This window comes from Rhipicephalus sanguineus, chromosome 2 (genome assembly GCF_013339695.2).
Source record: "Rhipicephalus sanguineus isolate Rsan-2018 chromosome 2, BIME_Rsan_1.4, whole genome shotgun sequence".
Lineage (NCBI taxonomy): Eukaryota > Metazoa > Arthropoda > Arachnida > Ixodida > Ixodidae > Rhipicephalus > Rhipicephalus sanguineus.
The window spans coordinates 49,329,196-49,349,350 of NC_051177.1; the positions used below are offsets into that span (position 1 = coordinate 49,329,196).

Consider the following 20,155-nt stretch of genomic DNA (forward strand, 5'->3'; position numbering starts at 1 on the left):
CCAGGATTGCGCAAGATGGCCATGAAATACATGGGCGTTCCTGCAACAAGTGTACCAAGTGAAAAGTTGTTTTCGACGGCTGGTAACATTGTTATGGCCCGGAGGGAGAGGTTGACCTCAGAACACGTACAACAGCTGCTTTTTTTGCATAAGAATTTGTAAACATTCGTGCTTCTTTTACATAAACTTGTTATTCGATTCGATATTCGGCTTTTTTTTCTTAATTCGATTCGGTATTCGATTCGAGACTTACTATCCGGTATTCGCACACCCCTAGTTAGTATCCCCTTTTAGGTGCTGTGCGTGAGTGATCTCGTTCCAGAACCTGTAAGCGTCCCTTACTTACAGTTAAAGTACTTTCATAGAATTGAATTCCATTTACTATAGATAAGTTCAGGCATGGGCAGAAATGCCAGAAACACTGTGTCTTCCTTATGAAGGGAATTTTTAGGGCTCGTTTCTATGTTTGATACAACCTTATTGAAAACCAACTGATAATGAGGCCAAGGAAAGTATAGGGGACGTTGATTGTACTGGTTTAAGTGTATTGTAGTAAGTATGATATAGATGTGAAGTAAAGTGGACGAAAAGACAACTTGTCGCCAGCAGGCACCGAACCTGCAATTATCGGATAATGCACCCGATGCTCTACCTATTGAGCATGCTAGCGGCGGTCATCCCCTCGTCCACATTATTGGGTATTTATGTGTCTCCTTAGAGGCTTATAACTGTCCATGTAACTGGTGGTGGTGAGAAGGCTACTCACCTATGTCAGGGTTGAAGATTTCCTCGACAACAAGCTGAAAAAACTCCTTGGAGACACCACCTTCGTCAATTCCCTGCTCTCCTTCAAACTCCACCACCAGCTGCTTCTTCAGGCTTGACGGGCTCTCCATGGCGACCAACTCTAGCTGCAGGCAAAAAGCACAAAACACAATCTTTGTAAGCTGAGTTCATTGCAGGCATAACAAACAGCTTTCACTAAAATGTGCCTCTGCTGCTGCAATGCTAATACGGCTCGATATGCTTGCGATGATGGCAACAAAACATAAAAATTCAATCATTTTGTTGCATGCAAATTGATCTTATATGAGGGATGTGATAAGCTTACTTCGTTACCATGCCTATTTAAATCGATCACCTGTGATCGACAGTTTGAATCGTCGATTTTGGCATGTTGGATTTGTTTCTCGTGCACCTAGCACCTCCTACTAGTTAGTCCAGCCACTGAACTTTTAGAATCAATTTGAATTTGCCCGTTTTGGCAACATAGCGATTTTTGACAGGCCTTGGCGCGAACCAATGTGTATGTGTTGTTGGGAAAATATGCTTAGCTGACGAACTTGAGAGAAATGCGTGACGCTCAGGGTTACGCTTCAGTAACATCAAAGTTCTGTAATCAAAAGAACTTTTGCAAGTTAAATATTAAATTATGGTGTCAGCTTCGTAATCTCAGTGTTGAGTGGTAATATTTGCCTGAAATTTATGCCAGCTATTGACTAGAAAGCTGTTGTTTGGAGTCGAGGAAGATTTATTTTACCAAAGGTTATTTCCATAGGTCCGCCGCATATATAACGTGTACACGTGGCCTTTTCAAAAAGCCAGTTTCCAGCAGCTTCTGTTTCACTCCTATTGTTATCATCAGACACAGGGCCACATCCCGTTTCGCAAGTCGCTCCTATGGCGTTGTCGTCACGTGCGCATGGGCGCCCACCTGCGCCGCGATAAACGCGCGCCACTCGAAACTATCTTGCAACTGCACGTGAATTTAGAGACAACGAGCTTTGAGTTCGAAGATGACAGCACCTCAGCTTCAAGCTCTGATAGTGATGATGTTTTGCGACAGCCTGGGACATCGGCAGGCGTTCAGGAGTTAATTTCATTTACGGCCGCAAGTGGTCTCCTCCGCCGTGCATGCTTAGCTGATGACCTTTGTGCACAATCTTAGAGCTACTCTGGTTATGTGCGAGGTCCACACGTCGCTGGGGCACGATGTGCTGGCGCCGGCTGCAAAGCTTCTCCTCACGACAAGAAGGCCGCCGGAGCAGATCTCGGCCCCACACTACAGAGCTTCTTTTTTTTTTTCAATGCTATCTGCAAAAATACGAATAAATATGCTTGGATGCATATTTTAGAATGCCAACTTATGTGGTGAGAGGTGGCTCATGGCAAGAGTGGACGCCAGACGAACCGGTGAAGTTTATTGAACATCTGATTTATATAGGTGTCGTTCACATCGCTGGAATCTATCTACATTGTAACACAAGCAAAAAACAAACATTTTGTGCGAAAAGTGCTCGAGTGTACCTGTGTCTCACGAAAAACCAGGAAATGCTTCACCGCATAGCACGAGCAGTGAAACAGTACCTCGGTTCAGATTCTTTGTCTATTTTAATAGAAACATTGCATAGAACATTTATTAATTTTTATAATATTCCTGGGTTATTTATCTTCAAAATGTATATTCTGACTTTTCTTTGTTCTGAGTATTTTTGCATATATAGTGTTTTTTATTGATCTGTTTACCAGCCGGCAACAAAAAGTTAGATTTTCCAATTTTTATACATTTCACAATATTTTTGTTGCTTTACAACTTATATTTTTTTAGAAAGACCATTTCATTATGCATAATTTGGTATGCTGCAATGCAGGCTGGAGTACTTTTCGAACTGGCAAAAAGACTCTTCCCAAGACATGTGAAAAATAAACATATTCTCGGGGTAACGAAAGAGTTAAGGCGCATTTATCCTACTTCGAATAAAATGGGAGTGAAGTACAGTCGAACCCGGGTATATCGAACTCGCCAAAAAACGTTTATTAGTTCAATATATGGCATAATTCGATATAGGCCCGCTACAGGACTTCATGACACAAAGGCACATACCAACAAGAAAAGTACTTTATTAATATGGTGGCTTACTTGCATGCCCTACTTTGGAACAAAATAGTCCTGGATTTTCTTCTGTTTCAACGACTTCGCTGCCTGCGACAGCACGCATGCCTCCACGTTGTCCAACGAGTCGGAGCAGCCTTCCATATTCACGCAACAGTGCCGGACCAACACAAGTGCACTAATCACTTTGGAGTATGTAGGCAACGGGCCATCGTCAATTTCCTTATTGCTGTCGCTTTCGCTTGTGGTCGGCACGACGTCTGCAACGTAGTCCTCATCTTGTAGCTGGCCCATGATGGCGACATCATCGTCCGCACTGATGAACTTGTCGAATGTCGATCCGTGCGTGGCGGCAACGTCGGACTTCTTCTCACCGCGATCGACTCGATTTATGATTTCGAGTTTCGCGGCGAACGGCAAATTCTGCCTCTTTGCACAAGCCATGATGACAGCGCGCCAAGAAAGTTCACAGAGCGCCAACAGGCAACACCACCAGCACGGACCACGTTGAATGAGGACTCGAGGAAAAGAGGCAGCAGCAGGCACGCAAGCATAAAGAAAGAAAAAAATGGCGCTCACTTGTACCGCCTCCGTGCCTCGGAGAAAGCACGCCTCTGATCGGCTGTAAGCGCTCCGAGCAGGCCAGGATCATTTTTTGCAGGGGTGTGTTCGCCCGTGCACAGCCGGGTCTAAACCACTTTTTCTAGGGTGGCGCCGGCAGTTGTCCCGGCCACAGCGAGAGAAAGCCAACTTGCTGGGGCACTTTTGAGGCACATGGAGTTTGATATATCGGTTGTCGTTGCTATTTTCGTTCAATGTAACAGTAACTTTTGCTATATATTCTCAATGTAAATTTACAGTGTTTAGAAATTGTTCGATATACGGGATAAGTTGATATAAATGGGTTCGATATAGTCGGGCTCGACTGTATAGGACTTGCCCAAATTTCCCTGAGTAGTTTTGCCACGACGATTTACTGCCAAGGACTATAACAAGGGAAAGCAGGGAAAGCTATCATTAAGATGACCAAACTATGGAAAGTTCCATCTTGTCATTCCACTTACAGCTTACAAACACTGAACAATAATTTACTGCGCTTATTAAATGAATTTTATAAATTGGGTATTGACATTTGACAGTTTAAACTGTCTGATTTGTCTGCAATATTCCTCACATGACTTACTGTGAACGAATTTTTATTGTCTTATACTGTTTTCTGTTGAGATTGCAATTGCTTGTTTCTTGCTGAAATTTTCTCAAAGCATACCTTATGCATTTGTTAATGTACATATACGTGTCAGCAGTGTTTACTGTATGCACTTACGAACCGTAGTATGTAATCCTGAGAATATTTCCCATGGAGGTGGTTTCGCTAGATAGTGGGATAAATTTTTTTAATTTTTATTTTCTCTTTCTTGATCGAAATTTTAGTACATTTTGTTCTTTTATTTAATTTACCGATTTTGGCCTGTGATACTCAGGTGGTGACGACGGGGCATAGATATTTTTTTAAATTTAAATTTCATTGATTTTTTGCCCAACTCCACTTTAATGTAATAATGTATGTGCTTACTTGGTGTGCCAAAGTTATAACTTTATTGCTTTTTTTTCTGTTGCTTCTCACTGTATTGCTTTGCTGACCTGTCTTGTGCTTGTAAGGAGGGCAAGGTTTCTCGCCTTTTTTCCATGGCTTCTCTCTCACCCTCCTCCATTGTGCAACTGTTCAGTGAAAATAAAGGTTCATTCGTTCATAAGTTGACTGGAAACTCAATGCGATTATTTAGCGACTTTCTAGCTAAACTCCTGGTCATGTGGCAAAATAAAGCACTTTGCTCCATAACCAGGACTGGAACACATACCCTGTGGAGTGCGTCGTCGATGAGGTGATCACGGCGCACGTTCAGCCGAAGGTAAGGGTTAGCCGGTGCGCCACCCACCAGCATTTGAATCACCGACAGGTGACGTTCGCTGTACATTCGGATGCGGTTGTCATAGTAAAGGCCCAACGCCTTCACGGCGGGTGTCAGGACAAAAGCGTGGCCCAGGAAGGAGAAGTGGCCTTCCTTGGTGTTGGCCCCCCGGGAGTGCACAAAACCCCGGTCCGTTTCGAGCTGCTCACTCAAGGGCTCGTTGTAAAACTCTTCCCATGGTATTAGTGGCTTGCGGCAGTCAGCCACCTAGTGAAGAAAGAGAGAGTAAAGGCAGAAAAATCGTGAGATTATTTAGATTCTAGGGCTTTAAATGCTATGACTACAATTTGATCATGAGTCACATTGTAGTGAAATACCCTAGAATAATTTAGACCACTTGGGTTTGTTAAATATGCTAAAGGTAAATCTAAGTACACAGGTTCTTTTTCATTCTGCCTCTGTTGGGATGCAGCCGCCATGGCTGGGATTGAACCCATGACCTTGAAATAGCGCAACGTCAAATCCACTGCACTATCCTAGCAGGTGAAAGTCGAGAGGGAGGGTGTGCACTTTAATAGTCGTCTAATGAGCGTAACATTGTGAAACACAAACACACCACTTTTATAAACACAAATACATCAGTTTTATAGAACAGGATGCCAAGGCGGCCTAGGAATGATAATCATCCAATGATGTCAAGCAGCACTAACAATCTGATTCAACAACTGTGACACTACTTCTAACAACCAGTACAAACAAGCTGACATTTCGGGACTGTCATATCTCCTGCTGCAGCTTTTCAGTATCAGTGGAATTGTATGCTTTCCATTCAAAAGTGACAGTAAAACAAGTACACAGCCACTGTCAAAAGAAACAAAGCCAATTTATGCATGACTACGTTTGGATCTGGGGCACCTAGTAAGCTTTCCGTTTCAAGTCCACTATTTCAATGCTTTGGTGAAGAGCTTTTGTGCTCTCCCCACAGGGCAGCCTATGGGTTCAGTGTGACAGAGCCAGCACTCAGAAACAGTCTAGCTTTTAGAGGCTCCATTTTTTTCATCAAAGATTGCTCAAAATGGTGGAAAACATACTGAAAACATTGGAATTAAAATACCTTGACACCCAGCAGGTCCCACAGTGGGTCGTCCTTGAGCATCTGAGATGGGTCCTTAGGAAGGGGTCGACCGTCGTCTGTAGTGAGTACTTCATCCTCTTCTTCTCTACATTGTTCCAGCTCACCTCCAAGCACATTGGACATGAACAGAATCTTCATCGTCTGAAACCATGGCCACAGGCACAACACACGTCTTTACAATAAAACTTTGAAGCATGTGATCATGAAAGCTTCCTAAAGGTGACACGTGACATCCAGGAGAGTCCCTACAATTGATCACAAAACTGGAGCATAACAATACGGAGGAACTAGGGCACTGGATCCTGGTGGAAAGGTGCGATGGCCTTTAGTTTTCCTCAGGTGGATTCTCATATGCAGAATTTGGTTGTGACCGAAACACTGACTGAAGGATTCCTGTAGCTCCTTCAAAACAACCAGCAGAATGCACGATAAGCAATCTATAGGCTGCACTCAATAGCACATTCTAACCAACTAAATCTCTGTTTGAAGCCGCATTCTTCTAAAGTTATCAACTGCAGTTACCATGACCCAAAGTCTGCAATGCTAAGAGTTTCTACAAGAACAAAGGTCCATAGTACAAGCGCAATGAGCCAGGGAACTACCCGGACACTTTCTGCTTTCTTGCCACTTTCAAAAATGACCCTCCCCAAGCAATTCTTAATAACTCAGCCACGCTTGCCCTTCCTGAAAACTCGTACTTTGTCCTGTGCAGCACTCACAAAAAAGACGAAGGACGAAAGAAGCGCACACGACATGCGCCGACTCTCAACTGAATATTTATTCAGAAAACACAAAATATAAGGCATCTAGGAAAGTCATCGAACCATGTGACAGGTGCTCAAAATGATAAAGAACTTTTCTGGCTGTTGCCAATTCACTAAACTAGCGCACAACGATTTTTACGTCCAATTGCCGCACGAGCTGACCAAGCATTTCTGAAAATTCAGGCCAACCCGTTAACAACCAGGCAAAGTGCTGCCGCACACGCATACCGACCTTGATCGAAGCCACCAACAGCTCATCGTCGGCGACACCGAAGTCTCGGCCAAAGTGTCCCTCAATGACACGTGCCGTCAGCACCTGATGAAGTGCGTTGAGGGTGTTCCGCAGACGGTGAGGAGGGCACTGGGCCCCCCACTGTTTGGCCAGCCGTGCCTGGGCCTCAGGCGGCAGCAGGGCGCAAGCCCGACACAATGCGTGCAACGCACTCCCACACAGGGGTCCCTCAAGCAGCGGAAGCTCTAGCAGCACCACAAACACAGATAGAAGACTGGGATCCCTCTGGTATGCCTTGTGGTACCTGCAAAATCAATCAATCAATCAATCAATCAATCAATCAATCAAAGAAAGTCAAGTTTATTTACAACATAATACTTGAGGCCCCCCCCCCACCCCAGGCCAAAAGCGGTGAAATGCAGCTTGAAGGTGACAGGGGGCCCATATGCAAGGTAGCGTACACACATATTTCTAGGCAACATAAGCATATACAATGAACAGAAAATGTTCTGAGTAGTGTAGAGAAAAAGAAGTAATGACATAAAATACTAGTCAACACAAGAGATAAATTATATACATTGTACACATGTGAATACGTAAAGGAAAAGAATTCGTATATTAAAAAGTAATGAGACCGAATTGCAATAAACATCTTAATTAGGGGTGTGCGAATATTCGAAATTTCGAATATTTTTCGAATAGTGTTTGCTATTCGATTCGATTCGCACTGAAATTTTACTATTCGAACTATTCGAACTTCCCAAAGACAAATGCAGTCAACGTCGGATTGAAAGTGACCCCTTCAGATTTTCAGTATGCTTCACCTCATTACACTCTCGTATTGCGGCAAAGCTGCCTTTCAAGCTCCGTTACGGTCGAACTTAGCCAAGAGACAAAGTCCGATTGGAAGTGGTCCCTAGATTTTCAATATGCTTCACCTCATCACACCCCCGTATTGCGGCAAGGCTGCCTTTCAAGCTCCGTTACGGTCGAATTTAGGCAAGAGACAGTCAACGTCCGATCGGAAGTGGTCCCTAAACTTTCAATATGTTTCACCTCATCACACCCCGGTATTGCGGCAAAGCTGCCTTTCAAGCTCTGCTACGGTCGCAAATGTATTAACTCAAGAAAACGCTGGTTCCAACATGGAGATGAAAGATGTGGCAGAGGTGGGGGCTCAATTAATGCTGTTTTAGACCTGAAATTTGGGCACGTAGTCCGAAAAATTGGAAGCCGAAGCTTTTTAGCATCCAAAATTTCAGATGTTCTTATATATCGACGTCTACGAGGCAGATTTGGAACTCCGCACTTGAAGGGAGCACGCCCTTGTCCGCCACATCAGTTGGGCTTCCACAGAAGTTGAAAGAGGAGGAGAAGCTGAGGAAATGGCATCTTTGCCAATCTCGTGTGAAATGTTGTTGGAACACTTTGGTTGCACCAAATCATGTACATAAATACAATTCGGCCTCTACGTTGCCTCATTCTTGATAAGACAACTATGAAACACCACTCCGCCAGTGCTTTATCAACCTATCAAAAAGAACACTTTCCTGTTGCTGTCTCATAATAATATGCTTAGGAATCCTCTCTAACTTTCTTTTCTGCAATTTCGCTTCGAAGTATTCGAAAAATATTCTAGAAATATTCTAGAAATATTCGAAAAATATTCGATTCGATTTGCACTCACACTTCAATATTCGAATTCGCTTCGCACTCAAAATTTTGCTATTCGCACAGCTCTAATCTTAATGCATACATTTAAATATCCGTGAGTTTAACAGGTTTATCCCATTACATCGTTACAGCAAAAGTATGATGAGAGAACACTTAAATAAGGAGCAACAATGAATCAGGGGTCCTTCTAAGCTTTATTTATTAATTATAAAAGTTGCAAGAGGAGAAAACAAATGTCAGGCTTACATTGTGCTCATATATCAGCACTGGTATGAAATAAATTTACAACATTTTGTCGTATTTTGGCCATTTGTCATATTGAACCCTCTAAGTGGTGCCTTTGGTTCTTTTAGAATGGTGTAGGAGATTTTTTCTTTCTTTATCCTGACTTCCTGGGGTTCCTTAACATTCACCTAAATCCAAGTAAACAAATGTTATTGTGTCAAATGGGAGAATGGCCATTACAGCCAGGATTGGAACCATAACCTAGTTTGTAATTGAGCCCTCTACCTGCGATATATTTTTTTTTTTACTCGGCATTCACGGCCCTTGTCAAGATGGCAGTTCTCTTGTCAAGATGGTGAATAAAGAAGAAACAGAACTCAGGAGCAGCATGCTATATTCCATGAGAGAACATAAATGTTTGTACGAGTTTTATGAGAAGTCTACAGAATGACAGCAGTAAAGTGCAAGCTTTAGGGACTTCACTTCTCGCTGATTGCAAGCTCTCAAAATTTATGTTTTCCAATGAACAGCTAGATTTAATGCACAATTAATAATCAGCAAAGTAATACGACAAAACACTCAATGAACACAAAGGGACAGTGGCACACTTTATTGCAGCACTAACAATATGCCTTACTTGAGACCAATTTCCAGGTTCTCACAGAGGATCATGATGGCATTCACTAAAGCGTCGAGAAAAGGGAGGTCTGGTATAGAAAACAAGACATCGTAAGACCTCCTGACAGACTCTACATCCACTGGAATATCCTGGTTCACCAATCCATTGAGTCTGCAAATGAACGAAAAAAAGGGGGAAGGGTTGAGGCATTACTTTAAAAGCTTTGAAATTAGGCAATGTACTGTACAAAACTCTAAGATCCTAAGGCAAAGTTAACTCGAGTGAAGTGTGGACTACTATGAAGCAACAAAAAAAAAGTGCCTAGCCTATGGAGAATGGGCACCTGGAAGACTTTGGTGCTGGGCCTGTTGGTACACAGTTTGAAAGAGCGACGAACCCAGCTCCAGCTATGAAGGATGTGTACACAAGAAAATTTAAACTGTTTTATTCCAATAGCAATTATATGGACAGTCTCGACGGGTTTTCGCCGTCGCCATTGCCGTTGCCGTCAAGTCCTTCCGGTATGAAGTCCAAATCGATAAAATCCCCCCGCGCATAGCATGTTCTACCACGGCTAAAAGCGTGCGAGCGGGGGCGATGAACGCGGCCGAAGCAGAGATCAAACGAGCGATAACATCAGCCCTCTCAGGAGGCCTGCCGTCGAAGCAGAGAGGAAACACCCTGCCTGTCTTTAATGACCATGAAAAGACACGAGGTGAAGGGCGGGGGGAGGGGGGAGTGTCGCGCGAGCAGCCACTTTGAATCTAAGGGCGCTGTCGCGATCGTTGACGCGCACGCTATCTCGAAGGCCACCACAGCAGGCGGCTTGTACTATACCTTTCTACGTGCTGCGCTCTCAACGCGAAAGGACTATGGGGGAGAGCATTGCTCCCTGGAGCGGCCGTATTCTCTTACACCAGCGTTTTGTAGTTACGCGAGATCGGATACAAAACTGTTAGCTGCCAGCCTCACTTCGTGTAACACTACAATTTGTTGCTATCGCATTCATTGCTTCGCCTTCGCGGTGAAACTGGGACTTTTTTTTTTGCAATTTTGCCTCTTATGTATGCATCCTTCAAGACTGGATTCGTCAATCTTTTAAATCGGCAATTAACTGAACAAAGACCTATGGTAAGTGAATTACTTTTATTCATATGTAATGTAAGTCAAGGATTTTGCACATTGATAGCCAAGATTAAAGTTTTCAAATGTCTATTAGAAGCAAATAAGTCGTGCACATGGCTGGCAAAGGCTGTATGTGTGCAACATTGACAAGTTGCTAACACTAGGTTTAAACATCGCTCATTCCTATACAGCTGCTGTCAGGCTTAAGCTGAAGAAGCAAGACACATAACATATATCTAGAAGTTTAATTAAAACAAACGCAAGCTGTAACAAGCCAAGACTGAAGATGTTGGAAGATGCTTAAGCAAGAACTTTCAAGGCACTCCAATCATGAATGCCTAATAGTACCACGTCAAGGAGAAACAGAAAGGTGCCTAAAGTATGTTCATGAAGTGTGATAGAGGCTGTATTACACTACAATACCTTTCTTTTGCCTAGCCGATCACAAGTTTAGCACTGAAATACATAAATGCTGGCTCAGTGAATCAGCGTTTACATATTTCTGTGCACATTCATTTGTGCTGCATCTTTAATAAAACGAACCGACTGCTTGGTCCAAGGTATATGGAAAAGTTAGTCACTGAATTCAAGCATTACGAGAAGAAAAGACGCATTCTTTTGCCATTGTGAATGCAATCCTGCACATCGTAAATTCCGCCAAATGTGGTAGCGGCTACAACAAAGCAATCAAGTGTAGCCAACACTCCATCTAGTAAACTTAAACGATGCGACATAAGGTATGTAGGAGTAAACTTCACCCAAAGCTTAACCTCCATGTTTTTTTTTTTTTAATTGCTTACTATTATACAGGACTAAAGTGGCAAAAAGCAAGTCACACGAAAACACGGGCACAGTGACTGAGGGTCTACACAGCTATATTATAAAAATCAACACAGCTTTTGAGACAGTACTTACTCCTTTAGCATAGCTGCAACGTTCCTAGATACACCATCAGGCACCACTTCTGACAGACTGGCCTCCACGAGCATGTCATCACTGTCGCTGGACGCCATTCCGCCTTCCAGTTCAAGCGAATCCTGGTCCTTGTCCATGTCGCCCTCCATAGCACGCAGATCCTCCTTGGTCAGACCTCCATCCTCCGAAGAGGGTGATGGCCTCCGCGGGAAGCTGCGCTTGAGGAACTTTTCCCGCGAGAACACCTGGCCTAACGCGTGGATGAGGGGCGTGTAGTTGCCACAGGAGCGACACTCGGATACCAGGTTGAGGAGGAGTTCCTCGGTCAGCATGCGATACGTCCGCGGAGCCTTTGGGGCCGTCTCTGTTGGTGCTGTTGTTCCAGAGGTGGCTGCCACAAAGCAAGTCATTAAGGCGAAAGCATTAGATGCCTTGTCAAGCACAAAAAGTGACTGTCGGTGTCAACATGAGTGATGCAAAAAATCATCATGTTATAATGTCATCATGACGCCACTGTGATGTCATATAACATGCCATCACATGGTGACATCAACACATGACATCGTCAACACACAAAAGGAACAAGACAGAGGTACAACGAGGACACAATGCAAAGACACAGAAGACACAGTACCACTGTATGTGGCATACTGCACTCTAATTTATTCATAGACTTTTCAGCATTCATAATGCTGTTTTATGCAAATCTAATGCTGTTTTATGCTGGTCACTTTAAAGCAGCATATGTTGCTTTGAATCGGTGAATCTGGTTTTTAATGGTTGATTCAGAGCCACTCTGCCCTTTGCACTGGGCACTCTTTGCAATCCTCTTCATGTCAGGCTGTTTTTACTCACTCCAACGTTAAGGCAAGTGTTAAGCCAGAAATAGTAGTTTACACCACTTCCAATCACTAAGCGAAAATCAGTTCACAACATTATGCCAGCCATACGATGGCGACTTTGGTTGTTGTGGAAACATAAAAAGTAGAAGTCGGGCATTCCCCAGAATCAGTTTTGTGACAAGTTCACAAAAATTTCTGGCATAATCCATTGTGGAGAATTCTTGCTCTCCGCTGGCATATTTGGACTGCTGCAATTAGAGCACTTGCCTCAGATCCACTGGTGAAAAACATGATCACCACTGCCGCAAAATAGAAATTATAAAGGAAACAATCAAAATTTATAATGTGGCACTGTCAGGACTTGATCCAGCAACGCTTGTTGGACTAAGTCTGCTACACATGCACCAGTAACCAAGAAAGTAGCTCTTCAGAGCTGCCACCACAGATAAGTTGCTATAGCACTGGACACATCATGCACAGTTTGTGGGCCCAGCTACCCTGACAGAGAGATTTCCTTTTGTCCATGTTGATTCCTAGTTTCCTTATCATTTCTAGATTTCAGTTAAAAGAACAATGCATCTTTCATCTGCTTTTATTGGCTTTAGGTGACTGTAACTAAAAAGAACTGAAGCCCCTACAGTCCCTTAGTCTTTTTGTTAAAAAATATAAAAAGGGTGACTACAGAGGGCGTGTCGATAACTCTGCAAGAAACACTAAATTTAAGCCATTTCTCTCACCAAATGTCATTTATCCCTTTCACACTGGGCCAGAAGAGCAATGTGTGAAGATAAAAATGTGTTTCAGAGTTCAAGCTTAGGCAATGCACCATTTCATAGTGCCACTTGAAGCAACATTAACTGCCATAGAAGTGCTGTTCTTGATCCATTTTGGTGACTCAATATCACATATCACAATGTGATATGTGATATCACATTGTTTTTTTTTTCTTTATAAATCTACTGAATACTTCGTCCAAGTCGCATATAGATGAGCATGAAGCTAAACCCAATTTTACAATAAAATTTCGCTTACCAGCTTTTTCCTGTGGAGAAAGGGCGTTTATTACGCTCATTGGCTTCTTCGGCAGCACTGTAAGTGGGCTCGTATCGCTGAACGTGCAGTACAGGTCGATTTCCATCTCTTGAGGGCGCAGCTCGTCTTTTAAGCTTGACGCTGCAAGCACTGTTGTGTTGATGCTTGTGCCATTTGCTGACAAAAAACAAGAGAAAACGAACAAGTTCTACACTGGAACATACTGGCTGCTTCTGCAAACACTAAGTAATCTTCAATAACAACGTAGCAGAGGTTAGAGAGTTTACTTTCGCAGTCGTACAAAGAGACATCACAAATTATCTGATAATCCCTGATAAAGTGAAATTCACTTAATAGTAGGGGTGTGTGAATATTCGAAATTTCAAATATTTTTCTAATAGTGTTTGCTATTCGATTCGATTCGCACTGGAATTTTACTATTCCTTCCCAAAAACAAATACAGTCAATGTCCGATTGAAACCCCTTCAGATTTTCAATATGCTGCACCTCATCACTCTGGTATTGCAGCAAAGCTGCCTTTCAAGCTCCGTTACGGGCGAACTTTGCAAAGATACAGTCAACGTCCGATTGGAAGTGGTCCCTATATTTTCAATATGCTTCACCTCATCACACCTACGTATTGCGGCAAAGCTGCCTTTCAAGCTCCTCTACGGTCGCAAATGTATTAACTCAAGAAAACGCTGGTTCCAACATGGAGATGAAAGATGTGGCAGAAGTGGGGGCTCAATTAATGCTGTTTTGGACCTGAAATTTGGGCAGGACGTCCGAAAAATCGGACGCCGAAGCTTTTTAGCCTCCATAATTTCAGATGTTTTTATATATTGACGTTTACGAGGCAGATTTGGAACTCCGGACTTGAAGGGAACACACCCTTGTCCGCCACATCAGTTGGGCTTCCGCAGAAGTTGAAAGAGGAGGAGAGGCTGAGGAAATGGCATCTTTGCCTATCACGTGTAAATTGCTGTCGGCAATGCTTTGGTTGCACCAAATCATGTACATAAATAGAATTCTGCCTCTACATTGCCTCATTCTTGATAAGACAACTATGAAACACCACCCCGCCAGTGCTTCATCAACCTAGCGAAAAGAAACACTTTCATGTTGCTATCTCATAAGAATATGCTTAGCAATCCTCTCTATTTTTTCCTGCGATATCACTTCGGTGTATTCGAAAAATATTCTAGAAATATTCAAGAAATATTCGAAAAATATTCGATTCGATTCGCACTCACACTTCAATATTCGAATTCACTTCCCACCCAAAATTTTGCTATTTGCACAGCTCTAATAAATAGGCTTTTAATTATTTACCAAAGGGGACATGTCACACTTGTGGAACTGAAGCCAGTTATCTGTGCTCTGGCAAAAACAATGTTCCACACTCGCTGCCTTGGCTACGAGCAGTGCTGGCTAACACTCCGAGGGATTTTACTTGCAGAAATACCCAACAAAGTGGACAAGGAAGCAGCACCTGCCGTCGTAGCTCAATTGGTAGTGCATCGGACGCATAATTAAAAGTTTGTGGGTTTGAATCCCGCTGACAGAAAGGGAAATTTTTTTGTCTACTTTTCTTCATTTCAGTTTACATCATAACTACTACGCTACCGTTAAAAAACAATTAATGTCCCCTATGCTTTCCCTGGCCTAATTGTCTTTTAGATTCACTTGGTTTTCTCTGTGCTCAAGGCACACATCAAGCATTTAGAATATTAAAACTAGCGCCAGTTCGATGATGTCAAATCGGCAATCACAACTGTGACAAAATTCACTGGCATGACCCACTAGCTCCAGACACTGTTCCTTATGCATCACAGCACACAAGCACAAAAAACACCACCACGTTACAAGAACAGTTCTCACCACTTCTTTCGCTCTGTGCGCCTGTATCAGAGGCAACTGGATGCCGGCATGAGGAGCATTCGGAATCCAATTCCATTTGCTGCGATGCTCCAGCAGGTCCTGCCGATGTCGCGCCTTCGCCACATGCCGATACTGTATTGCTACTCAGTTCGGTTAACCTACCTGCAAAAACAAAGTGACACAAAGAGAGAACAAGAAATTAGGAAAAATTCTTCGTGAAGGGCCGTCAAAGCGACCTCGGTACAACTGAGCAGCACCTGTTAACTCGCTTCTACAATAGTTATGGCCTGTTGATATGACTTATCGCCATGGTTACCTTGCTCCTGTGATAACACTAAGCATATCGTGAAACAAAACAGAGGAGCACTTCCGCTTTCATGATGAACAACAAGGTTCCTCTTGGGCGGCCCTTCGTAATTTTTCTTTTTACAGATTCACTTCAAACATTACGCACGACATAACTAGTGCAAAAAAAAAAAAAAAATTGACACGGAAAGAGAACAAGAATTAAATCAAAATTATTTACTACAGGCCCTCAAAGCGACCTCACACAGAGCCATTAACTGGACCAGAAAGCTGAGTACATCAATACTTCTGCACCATGCACCAGAGGTATCGCAGCTGCCCAGTGGCCTTATGCATCATCAACTTGAATTTATATAAATGATTTCCATGCAAGTTATTACATGTTGGTGCCCCAGCAGCTCGAACAGAGACCCTTCTGATGGTCTGTATGCAGTTCAGCCTTTGGCAATGTTTCACATTATTAATGTGTTACGATGGTTCTAGCATTTCATACGATACAGTGCATGCAATGTTTCAGCTTCCTTGAAAAAGAGGAGGGAGCATATTTGCAACATAGCCTGTTAACAAGATGACATTGAAAGGCATGACTAAATTTTTCTCAACTGGCAAAGCGTTCTAGCTTTGTATGCTGCTGACTTGGGCCCACATCTGCATCACAGACAAGGTTGTAAGGTGGCAATCTAGAGACTATGGTGTTGCGCTGCTGAGCTCCTAGTTGTGGGTTAGATTACAGCTGCGGTGGTCACATTTCAATGAAAGCAAAATATGTAGCGGAGAGTAACGCTATAGTAGGACATCCTCTCAAGCACTATGAAGTGGGTCTGTCTCTACCATGCATTGCTCATGGACGTTGCTCGTGCACAGGGTCCGCAAATTGACCGTTGGTTGGGCTACCGGTTGACCCTTGCGCCAGCGTCCAATAAACGCTTTTACAAGCGGTGGAGAGTGCTATGCCCTAACTTATGCCCGGACTTCGATCTCAGCAGACGTCCCAGCAAACGCCTCCTGCCCCATCCATTGTTTGCTCTGGTCTGCCTCGCACAGATGACGGCGTGGAGAACTGGCTGTCGACGTATGAAAGAGTAAGCGTTCTGAATAAATGGGACGATGTCGCGAAACTGAGCCACATCCTCTTTTACGTCACTGGTGTGGCCAGCCTCTGGTACACCAACCTCTAGATGGAAAATATCGACATGGTTCACGTTCAAGGCCTCAATAGCTGCGGCGTTTGGTAGTCCTGCTGCGTGCAAGGTGCAAATGTAATCGCGCACAGGAGCTGGGAGAATCATTCACTAGCTATATTGAAGACATCCTGGACTTGAGCAAGCAGGCTGATGCAAAGATAATGGAATCAGACAAGATCAGAAACATCATGCAAGGCATAGAGGACGCCGCTTAAACATGCTTGTAAAGGTGTTTATTGGGCGCTAGCGTAAGGGTCGACCGGTAGCTCAACTAACTGCTCATTTCACAGACCCTGAGCGCAAGCAGTGTCCACGAGAAATGCACAGTGGAGACAGACCCACTAGATGGCACTTAAGAGAATGCCCCACAAGAGTTACTGTATATGCTACCTAAGCAACGGCGAGTGGCGCAGTTGCATAATTGCTGCACACAACCCGCGCATCATGGTGCTGTCGTTGGCATATACAGTAACTCTATGCCCCACTATAGCATTACACTTCGCTACAAGTACAATAATGTTCATGAACTTAGATTAAGGAGCACGTTCTACAGCAACTTGGAGTCAGAATTGATCCGGAGTGTCGCACAACAGTGTGCCTCGTTATCAGGTCATGGGTGTTTTTTTTTTTTTACTTGTGAAGCCCTAGAGTTTAATTTGACAGCTGTTAGCATCTTAAGGCAGTGACTTACACGAAGATGCCTCGGGTGGTAGTTCCACAGTGTGGTTGGAGGCTGCTCTGTCACAGAGTGCAGCCTTGGCCATCATTAGATGCAGCGCTCGGGCGGCAGCCTCATTCGGTGACAGGCGACGCAAGCGACCGCTGGAAGCACAGTTCTCATTGGAGCAGCCCTCCCGACCACAGCCCTCCGTCAACTGGTAGTAGTAACGTTCTATGAGTTCCTTTACTGCCAGCTTCCTGCAGGAAAGAGCACACAAGCTTCAAAATGAAACTCTTGGCAACTTGTGACAAGTTCCCCCCCCCCCCCCCCCCCATTGTCAATTTATTTACTTCATTTTTTTCAATTACCCTCAAGGCAGCCTTAGGCCCTTATCAAATTAAAAAAAGTAGAGGGTACAGTGCTAACAAAGGCAATACAGATGACAATCACTACAGAAATGATCAAATGGTGCAGCAACTGTACAGTTATTGACAGATCAGGCTTGTTAAAGTATTTTGAAGTCCTTAATGTATCTAACTGCAACAACACTGTGAGGAAGGTGATTCCGAAGCAAGCATGTAATGTAAATAAACTAGTCATGATGTCATTTCATGTTTGCTTATATGAATGTGACCACTTATACCACAATACTTATATGAATGTGACCACTGCGGGTGGATCTGTACGGTGGTTCGCTTAGCAGTCCATTCTTATGTATGGGTTGTTATAAGAAGTCTCCTGAAATAAATGAAGGCAAAAAGTTATCTAAATTCCAAGAGCCCAAGTAAAAAAACTGGGAAAGTGGCCTTTTCTTAGCTGCAACGCTAGTAGAATGTGCGCATAACCATACAAACACACGTGCAAACAAAATTTGCTCTACAAGGCAAATGAAATGCAAACAGCATTTCTTTGGAAATAAACGGCTCTGGAAGCATCAATGCTGCCATGAAAATCTGCAGTGCTGACACCATAGAAACCATTTCACGAGGCCCCCCTCTACCTGCTTTTTGCAGGCTGCTAATTATAAGGAGGTCACTGTACAGGGACAACAGAATGATATGACGCAGCTGATATCGCCTGAAAGCATGTTCATGCATTAAACATGAAGGCCCTTTAAATATTTTGAACAGGTGAGGTGAGTTATCAACTTTTCTGACAGAGCATTGGTTAGTGCAGCGCTGTCAAGCAGTGATTATCAAATTTCTAAATAAGAGTGCATAAAATATTACTTTATATTATGCAAATCCAATACATGCCTCATTTCATGCATGCTTTCTTGGTTGCAATGGTGCTTCAGTTATTATTTTTCATGGCATATATTTTGGGTGAACCATCTAGAGTAGCTTTGAGCTTTTGTGGATCACTTTAAGATGAACATTTGATAAATTTTCAGAGGCCCTTTAAGCTCATCTAATGGGATTTGAGTGTTTTTGAAAGAGAAGTGTGAGTGATATTAGTATGTCTAAACATACCTCTATAAGAGTTTATGTTTTAAAAGCTGAATATATCATTTTTATACAATATCTTCAATTCATGCTTCAATTCATCTTCAAATCATGCACACCGCGACGCTTTAAATGTAAACTTTAACAACGCTGAAGTTCAAGTCTTTGTAGTATGCCTCGGTGAAATGATTACAAAACTACACAACTGCGACGCTTGCAAGTGTTTCTAGTTCATGAACAGCTATTACACTGCAAAGTGCAATAATACGTGCGCTTAACGTGTCAACTTCATGCTCTAAGATGATTAGGCAATTATATCATTATTGTAACAGTCGAGATTGCTCGCAGATAGGAAAGTTGGGTGCCAGAACATGGTTTTAAACGGCGTCCTCACAGGACAATTACTTAAGCGCGAGATATACCAGAAGTCGAATGTTTGGGCTCTTCCTTAACTTCAGACGTGCCAACAATCGTCACGTAAAGCGTTATTGGTCTTTTCCTAACACTACTCTTACCCAGAAGGCCCAAAGTGAGGCCCACAGACGCTTCTAACCTTGGTTTCGTCGGTTACGCGCTAGCTTCACCTCGCACAATCACTGATAAGCAACGAGATCAGCCAGTACACATGACCACCAGGTAATCGACCGTTATACCGCGCTTGGTACTCGAGAATGCCGTTAAACCATAGTCAAGCGTTAACGACGTTAATTGTCATGCGATACTGACGCACAAAAGCGCTCGTTGCTAGGCACGAGCGTAAGCGCGCACGTTTCAGCGAACACACAGAGAGGACATACGCGCTTTCATGCAAAATACGCCACTGGTATTCGCGTCGAATGAACCGAGTAATGCAAACGGGCGCTTGCGCGCGAAAGGTGTTCCTTGAAGCGTTCGGCGAGGTTCATGCATGAAGTGACTAGCACGGTCTAAATAATAACAGGTGGAAGAGTGAATTAACTGACTTGGAGTTATCTTGGCCTCCGGGTCCTGTCTCCCTGTCTCGGCGCTTGTTTGGATTCATAGGTTCCCAGTTAGCAGTCGCTTCCTTTCAATTCATCAAGCCTGGTCCTTTTCAGAGCATCTGGACGACGAGCTTCGAATAAAAAACGGGAGATTTCCTTTCTTTTAATGACAGCGGTGCCTGATCGAGGGACGTTGCACGGCTGCTATTTGCTGCGCGAAAATTAAAAAAAAAAGAAACGAAAGTAAACCGCCAGCAACGGCGAGTGGCGTAGTTGCGTAATCGCTGCATGCAACCCGCGTTTCATGGTGCTGTCATCTGTGTGGTTATACCTCAAGACCGCGAAACCAT

General features: G+C 43.5%; 1 protein-coding gene across 1 annotated transcript in view; it reads right to left on the reverse strand.

Annotated features, from left to right (window-relative positions):
• The window catches only part of LOC119382907 (ubiquitin-protein ligase E3A), a 45,696-nt gene extending 25,638 nt beyond the window's left edge, over positions 1–20,058 (reverse strand). The window contains exons 1-10 of the mRNA XM_037650813.2: positions 19,806–20,058; positions 17,429–17,655; positions 15,248–15,409; positions 13,367–13,543; positions 11,493–11,883; positions 9,471–9,623; positions 6,935–7,238; positions 5,918–6,079; positions 4,753–5,070; positions 767–911 (exon numbers count right to left, since the gene is read on the reverse strand). Coding sequence (XP_037506741.1) covers positions 767–911; positions 4,753–5,070; positions 5,918–6,079; positions 6,935–7,238; positions 9,471–9,623; positions 11,493–11,883; positions 13,367–13,543; positions 15,248–15,409; positions 17,429–17,655; positions 19,806–19,864 — 2,098 coding nt within the window. The 5' untranslated portion in view covers positions 19,865–20,058. The remainder of the gene's footprint in view (positions 1–766; positions 912–4,752; positions 5,071–5,917; positions 6,080–6,934; positions 7,239–9,470; positions 9,624–11,492; positions 11,884–13,366; positions 13,544–15,247; positions 15,410–17,428; positions 17,656–19,805) is intronic.
• Between the last annotated feature and the right edge of the window lie 97 nt (positions 20,059–20,155).